An 8,837-nucleotide genomic window follows, 5' to 3' on the forward strand; every position below is an offset into this window, starting at 1 on the left:
GCATCATGGCATTTCAATTGATGTCATGTAATAGTAATGAAGATGAAGGTGATTCAAATTTGTTCAAAAAAGAGCCTCGGTGCGTTTTAAATAGTGTTTAAACTCTTTGTGGTAAACATTGTATCCATGAGAATGAAATATATCAAGTAAAGTTGGTTTGATGGCTGGTATAAATCGTGTTTAGTATGTTTAGTACAAAGCATTGGACAGTCTTTCATTCCTTTGCATATATATCTAAGAATCCCACAGAGAGTCAGATTATCAATTCTTGCGCGAATAATATGATTAACTAATATGTAACCAAAGGGGATTTGTATGCAACTGAACGAACTAAACTAGATTGTAAAGTAATATAATGAGAAAGCACTTCGTTCAACAAACATCCACACAACATATTGATAGGTTGATCATTGACAACTATTAACGTTCAAGTTAACAATTCATATGGTTGTCCTAATTCATGTTCTGATATAGTTATTAGTCCAACTAGTCCTAATAACCCTTACTTATCTATAACCCTGAAACTACCAAGCAACAATGAACTCAAGAATAGATAGGTGCATGTAGTGCCATGTACTTCAGTCGACATTTAACATGCAAATAAACTCTCTCTACTATAGCATCTCAACTAGATTTGCATTGATTTGCTACACAAAGATAAGACCTTTCAACTAGAAATAATCAAACCCTAGCAATATAAATAAGATCAAAATCTACCTAGATGATCAGGCCAGACACACAAATTAGATTCAATAAACGTTCAAGTGCAAGATAGATGAAACAAAATATGAGGTAGAACAAAGGTAGAAGTCTTACAACCAAATCATCTGAAGGCTTCAGTTATTGAACAAATCGAAACAAAACTAGTGTGACATGTAGAACGTAAAGTAGAAAAGTCAAGGAGAGGAGAGAAGGAAAAAGTCTAAACCTAATCCCCTATTTATTCAACCCTAAAACTATAAAACAAAACACTAAAAGTCCAGCCCAAAACTCTATCTGAAAGGAACAAAGGCCCGAAACCATTCTCGCAAGTGAAGCCCACATTCCGTGTTCGGCCCAATAGGGGCGCGGTTGCGCCCAAGCATGGTGTGGTCGTGCCAAGGTCCTCGCCCTCCAAGTCATGGCATGCACATGTGTGTGGTCGCGCCCTGGCCTGGTGCGGTCGCGTCCATCCTGGAAGTCACCACACGTATCGTCTATCTCATCTTCAGCATCGAGTTGTGGACGGATCATATTCTTCAGCGTTCAGCGAAAAAGAAGGACCATTCTCGGAGGTTATAGAGGCGCAGGCACATGGGTCAAGGAGCGAGCATGCAAGGGCTGCAGAAGGCTCGGCATGGTCACGCATCTCCGGGCCTGGGCGCACTCCAACTTCCGGAAATAAGACCTCCTCAGCGCGGTTGCGTGTCTCGTGGCACGGTCGCGCCAATCCTGCAGAGCCAGTTGCGTGGTCACGCAGCTCCATTCACGGGCATGCCACTTGTGTAGTGGCCTAGGCGCAATCTCGTTGCCATGGGCGCGGGTGTGCCATTTCTGCAGAGGCCCCGACGCGGTCGCGCAGCTCGGGGTGCAGGCGCGCATCTGTAGGTTCCTCAACTAAAAATTCTTCTTCATCTAATGGCGTTTTCTCCGAGTTCCGACCAATCCTTAGTGTCATAACATTGATATTCCTAATATTCGGGTTCATTTTGGTCTGAGACGACAATGCATTGGATTGATTCTAGGCCAGAATAGATACAATCTTTTCCAACTGCCCAATTTGCACTTCGATGTGTTTAATGCTTGCCTGTAGTTTGGACATGAGTAGTGTCAGCAGATCTGCAGTTGAGGGTCCCGAATGAGGTTGAGGATCGTGAGGCTTCCACCTCTATTGTTGCTCAGGTTATGGCTCAAACTGTTGACGCCCTCTGAAGTTGGGATGATCTCTATATCTCGGATTATAGTTATCGTGTTGATCATTCCAAGGGCGTGGAGGTTCAAATCTATCAGCAACATTAACTTCATCAACTCTATCTTCCTGTAGCTCAGGGAATTGGTTAAGAGTGGTGGGACGGATCCGAACATACTCCACATACTCTTCCTGTAGCAAGCAACTTCTTGATTTCAGCTAGATCATTAGCAAGACCCGAATTCTCCGAACTCGCAACATTCACTGCTCTCTTAGTGTAGGCTCGAATTCTCCAAACTCGCAACATTCTATCAGCAGCATTAACTTCAGCAACTACATTCATTGCTCTCTTAGCTAGCTCATACCAGACACGCCTAAGTTGGGCGTGCCAGGTATGACCGTTGCGGAGTGCCTGTTTCATTCAAGCGGCATGCCTGCATGCTCAACTTGGACATGCTAGTTTACCAGATTGCGAAGACTTGCACGACCCATTTGGGCGTGCACATACGCATGTTACAAGACTGACATGCTCGTTTTTCGGCGTGCTAAAATTTCGTTCCGATAATATCAAAGCACGCCCATCTTGAACATGTAAATAAAAATGCATTTAGATAAATAAAAAAAAAGAAAAAAAAAGAGAGTACATAGTAACGCTGCCTATAAAAGAAGTATTTATAATCAATAAATAGGTCTAACCAAACTTAGCCTTAATGGTATTCATAAGACAAGAAGGAAATCTGAAAGCTTTATGCACGAGTCTCCAAACAATAACACAAGACCGGAACGAAAAGCAAGAATTAAGTTTGTCACATTGCATAGACGATCTCCCCACTACTGTCCATGTCGAGCTCTGGATCAGACTCAAGATCCTCGTCCATCATCATCTGATATCCAAGCTGCCAGTCAGATACTGATTCAGGTTTTGAGTCCCCCGCTGCCGGAATGGTCGCCTCCGATATAATCTGCATGATCTCGTCAACGCCCTGCATCGGTTGTTCAGGCTCTTCAAATTGATTGGTCGTTGCTTTCTCGTCTACCAGATCTGCCGGAAGGTTCTTCAGAAACCACTCGTGTCTCCTGATCTCCGGTATCGTTATCCTCTGACCCACAACACAAATACAACTCAATGCTCAGTTTGTCAAGAAAAAACACAACCACCGCAGTACAGATCAAACACTACCTTTGAGGGATCAGCTACAAATATTCTTGAAATCAGATGGCGGCACTCTGGGGAAATATGCACGTAGTCCGGGATTGAGTATTGAACATTCAAGATCCTCTGAGAAACAAGTCATAAAATAGTATGTAACACACGTTTTTTAGCGATCATATATCATAATTAAAAGGAGAATAATCAGAGTTTTTTTACATGTATAGTCTTCCGGAAATTTTTTGGCTCTTCCGGGTCTTCAAATGGGTATGCTCCCACCAACATAACATACAGTGTTACACCACAAGACCAGACATCTGCAATCTGTGCACGTATTTTACCAATTTTTACATGCCAAATTAGTGAAATTTCTAGACTACTCCATGAACTAATGAAAAAAATCTGTACTCACCTTGCCATCGTATTCTTTTTTTAGCAAGACTTCAGGAGCGATATATGCAGGGGTCCCAACCGTAGATTTGGGTTGGGAATGTAGCACCGATGACTGTGAACATGATAACATAAGGAGAGTGTTAAATTATGAACCTAGAGAATGAATTTGTGAACCTATTAAAAAAGAAAGGAAAAATGAACTTTATTTACAAAATTGACACTGCGTCAGATTTTCATCATTCTCTATTTTTCTAATGGTTCACAAATCCATACTCTATGTTCACAACTTAATATATGTTAATAATTTGGATAGCGACGTTCGGCTGCAAAGTTTTCGCATTTTAAGGTCTAATTAAGTATGAAGGTATTTTATTAGTATAAAATGGGGAAAATAAATAAAGGGAGTAATTACCAAATAGTTATATCAAAGCAGATATGGAAGCTTTCGAAACTTATACAAGTACATAGTCTTTATTACCTTAGAGTACCCAAAATCACATATCTTTAAGCGTGGAGCAGGACTTCCATCCAACAGAGTGTTCTCTAACTTCAAGTCTCTATGGCATACTTGCTAGCAGCAGTGCAAAAGAAACATAAATCATCTGAATGATGTGTTTAGAAATCTTGATGATGCCTACAAGTTGAGTAAATTTACCATGGCATGGCAATAGCTAACTCCTGAAATCAGCTGTTGGAAAAAGAACGGGCCTACAAGAAATGACAAGCAATTGAAGAAAATTTCATCACTGATAGACTGAACAAAATATATGCAACACAAGCACATCACCTCATCCTCACTGAACCTGCCAGCATTGCAAATTCGTTCGAAAAGCTCTCCTCCAGAAGCATACTCCATCACAATGGCCAAATGGGTAGGTGTCAGTATTACCTGATACACAAATCCATATATGGCTGAGGATTCTTATCCTTTTTTATTTACTTAAGTCAGCACTTACCTCTTTAAATCTGACGATATTAGGATGCCTCAGAGATCTATGATTGATAATCTCTCGTTGAACATTCTCATCTATCTGTGCAGTAAATGTTATATGAAAATTCAGATACTGTAGTTTTAGTTATTCATAAGTGAATGAATGCATGATTTCAATAATCTTTAAATGATGAAACAAGATTCGAGGCCGTAAATCCGAAAACAAATTCCATATACTATGCTGTCAATATCAGGTCAAAATTTCTGATCTCAAAAGTGAGACTGTGGCCAAGATCTGCTCGAAAAAAGAAGTTTCGAAGATTTTACCTGGTTCCAAAGAAAGAAGGATTTGGTCAAATAGGACAAACTTAGGGGTATATGGTGGTGTTTTAATAAACAAATCAAATTAGGCCATGTGTAAGTTTAGCAGAAAATCATAAGAGAATTACAGCTTAATTCCTCAGGAAGATCATACAGTATAATAGAATACAGGTAGCACAATAAACGTTTCACGAACAGCGATTATACTATTTCCCTTTGCAGCTATACTGGCAATATCTCGAGACTGAATAGAATTGTTCTTATATTGAATTAAAGATCTAGAAATGAATCTATTGTCTAAACCAATGGAGACTGGAAAGTCGAAGACTAACCTTCTCACCTCTCTCGATATACTTGACAGCAACAAGCTCGTTGGTGTTCTTATCCCTCATCAACCTAGCGATGCCAAAATTCCCTGAGCCAATGTCTCGCACCAGCTCGTATCGATCGCTATCGTGCATGATCGGCATGTCCATCCCCGGCCCCGTCGACAATGCCGGCCGATCCATCTCCGAATTCCGCTCTTTGTCGGTCAGAAATTTTGATAGCTCGTTCTAACTCATAAATATCCAGAGCGTAAAAGCAACACAATCCATACCAATTTGATCATCCGTCCGCCCAAGCTTTCATGATCTTGAAGCTGCTTTAAAGTAGTACGTGGCAGGATCACGAGGATCGGTTATCTTTCTGGTACGAAGATGGAGACCTAAGCAAGAGAGAGAGTCCGTGAAGCGTACTTACCACCACGCCAGCTGCACAGGACTGAGAGATTTTTCTGTTTCAGATGTGATAAAATAATCTTTACAAAGCTCAATAGTTTTTTTTTCTCCTTGTTGCAGAAACCTAGGGGTTTGTGATCTTCGAGTTTAGGGAGATTTTCGAGCTCGTGATGAAAAGCTTTCTTCCCTTGCCCATCCCATCTTCCATACACCATTTTTGCAGAGTGTTTTTTACACGAAATAATTAGGCTTTTGATTAAAACTTATAGCATCTGTATGTAGATGTGAGTTCGGGTGAAAATAACTCTTATGGTGTGAAGTGTGAAGCATTAGATTAGAAAAATGGAGGGCTGAGATTAAAAGATGGATTTTTTTAATGAATCCACACGGTGACATTTTTGTAATTAATAGTGAACTGTTATTTATCCATTTATATGTGAACATTAGCGTGTTATATGTATACCCGGAAAGTTCGCACTTCACACCATAAAGATTGTTTTCACCAGATCCTTATTCTCTGTATTAGAGGGTTTAAAGTGGTCTTATTGCTCTATTTTATATCCTTTATCTAATTATTAAATTTCAAACTGAAAAAATACGAATATAAACTATGATTCATTTAATATATTATTATTTAAATTTATTTTACATAAAATTACTAATATTTATTTAATTAAATTTTAAATTATTACAGTATTCATAAATAATTTCATACTTATTATAATACTAATTAAAATTAAAAAGTTATTATCAATACTTTTGAAACTTAATCTAAGCGTATTTATCCCAAACAACAAACATTAGATGCATTAAGAATACGAAATTACAAAAAAAATCATACACTAAACAACTACCAGCAGAATCATCAACGAACATTAGATGAAATTTTAAAAAGTAGTTTGCTATGTATCACATCATGTATTTTACTATCTGTCGAAGTCGTTGTCATCACGAACAACTACAAGCAGAATCATCACGAATCACCCGACACAAAAATTATCGCGTTGATATGTGAAGTCGATTCGCGAGGATTTTGATCCCCTAGAATCATGACGATTCTTCCCCTTTTCCTATAAAAGTCAAAAATCGGGACCTAAACCCTCATTTTTTTACTTGCCACCTCCTCTTCCACTCTCTTCCCAGAAAATGTCACGATTTCGGTGTTACAATGGTTAGTTATCTTCTCATTTATGTTGTTCTTCCTTTCATTTTGTAATATTTAGGATTAGAAGTTGACTAAGTAGTGAATGAGATGTTCTTGTTATTTGCAAAAAGGAATAATGTTCTTGTTCTTCATATTACTAATTAGGTTATAGATGTTTAAATAATATGTTAGAATTGATTTGGATTTGTTTGATGAAACTGGTTTGAAATTGAATTTGTCCGAAGAAAATAGGCCAAAATTGCTTTTTCTTCGAATTTGTGTTTTTTGCCTTTTTAATGATGTTGAGAGTGACCATGAGGAGGGAGCCAGCCAGAGGTATTCAATCTCTAGACGAGCTGTGTGAATCTTTACAAATATGGTGCATCATATTCGTGATGATTCCACTTGATAATGATTCTTTCGCGAATATGATACAGCATATTCGTGACGGTTCCCAGAGACTTAAACTTTGTGCTGGCTCTATCACTATGCCCATTATAAGCCGGTAATTTGTTTATAAATGATTTGTTTGTATATCGATATAATTAGAAATGATATACAATATTTTAATATATTATATATTTGTTTTGCAAACGAAGTTGAAGAAAATAGCAGGTAAAATATGGGAAGTAGATTTGTACATCATAGAAAGCGTGATACAATTAGAGAAGCAAAAGAAGCGGAAAGGAAATAAGAGGAGGATAGATTAGCTGCAGAAGAGGCAACAAGAGGTGAGAGACAATTTGGGAAGAAGAAGAAGAAGAGGAGGACGTCCTCTGGTGATGCAACCCGTCCATCCACGAGTCATGATGATTGCCAGCCATCTTTTTCAGCCCCTCCGGACATTGAAGAATCATCATCAACATCATTATCTCACTTAGGTATAGTGATGCCTCATTACATGCCGAAGGTATTGTCATCATAATAGTTATTTTTGGAGTACCACCCACAACGTCAGCTTGGTGGTGGTATGCTAGAGCATCATCAGCCCGACTTCTCCAACTTCGCTCAGTAACCCGACTACTCCAATGATGCTCCACAACCATTTTTCTCCACCTCCCTTTAGAACTCCCCCAGATGAATCAATGGATGAAGGGCGTCAGGAATCAGTATGTGATTATTTACTATACTTTAATATTAATTGTCGTAATATTAGTTGAAAACAAGTCATATTAATAATTTGACATGTTTTGTATGATTTACCGCAATGAAGGGGCACTAGACCGTGGCCACAACCAAAAACTGCAAAGGATGCTTGATACGAATTAGCTTCGTGATGGCTCAATCTAGACATCAAATCTCTACCTTTTTGACTCCAAAAATTCAAAGACTTCAAAAAGGAGAAAATGGACTGATTGGGTCATGAACACGGATGAATTTGACAAGAGGAATCATGACAAATATGACATGGAGAACATAGATGTCAAACCCGAGACTAACGAGCACACAACCCTTGATCTAGTAGATCAAGAAGCAATGAACAACGAAGAATCGAGCCTACTATTGTACAACCTGATTCGAATGTGTGGAAGCTTTGGAAGAGGAGGTTTGCTTGGTGAAATGAAGCACCAATATAGAGGAGAATTTATATAATCAAGAACAACTAGCAAGAACAACAAACAAAACTCTCAAACTCACTCAATTTCACGTGAATTGGTAAGAGAATGGTAAGATTTATTTTGGAGAAAAAAAGGTTCTTCTGAATTACAACAAATCTGAATAAAAATGACAAAGGAAGAGGATTTTATACTCCTAGAAGCTCCGACCCCCATATGTCATCACAACACATAATCTAATATCTTAGAAACAAGCTAAAACATATCTTGAAATATAATAAGTCACACCACTGAAAAGACTCCTAAATACCATGGAGAAACACAGTTAAAAGAAAGAAAGAAATTTCATAAAGATCCATTACAAATTCAAGCTTAAACCTCTACAAGTTGAGGCCATCATAGATCTTCACTTACTCTTGGTGAGGTAGTAAGAGGATCAAGTTGAACTAAATATGCTCCCACATCATCCCCTATTTCTTTTAATGGATTCGTCTTTAAATCTTCACCGTCTTCATTCAAAGAGGGGGACAACTACCATTGCTTTCATTGCAGCTTGTGAAATCAGCTTGCTTGCTTTCCTTTCTTGGCCTTTACTCATCATCTCTTGCACTCCAGGATTCCTCCAAGGATTTAGGGATCTTGAGCTTATAAGGGAAGCAAGTTGATCGTCTTTTCCATCACAACCAATCATCTTCATCTCAATGTTTCATATACTATCCAACTCTATCTCTTGAT

General features: G+C 38.5%; 1 protein-coding gene across 1 annotated transcript; it reads right to left on the reverse strand.

Moving 5' to 3' along the window:
* Window positions 1-2,694: 2,694 nt before the first annotated feature.
* LOC141247980 (uncharacterized) lies at window positions 2,695-5,192 on the reverse strand. The gene is made up of 9 exons (XM_073669309.1): window positions 5,016-5,192; window positions 4,388-4,462; window positions 4,206-4,320; window positions 4,087-4,139; window positions 3,910-4,002; window positions 3,451-3,543; window positions 3,258-3,362; window positions 3,069-3,167; window positions 2,695-2,988 (listed from the first exon to the last, which is right to left on the reverse strand). Exons 1-9 carry the CDS (start codon window positions 5,190-5,192, stop codon window positions 2,695-2,697), a joined length of 1,104 nt encoding a protein of 367 aa, XP_073525410.1.
* Between the last annotated feature and the right edge of the window lie 3,645 nt (window positions 5,193-8,837).

The sequence above is a fragment of the Phyllobates terribilis genome, unplaced genomic scaffold, assembly GCF_046119375.1.
Source record: "Phyllobates terribilis strain yellow unplaced genomic scaffold, ASM4611937v1 Scaffold_3484__1_contigs__length_77528, whole genome shotgun sequence".
Lineage (NCBI taxonomy): Eukaryota > Metazoa > Chordata > Amphibia > Anura > Dendrobatidae > Phyllobates > Phyllobates terribilis.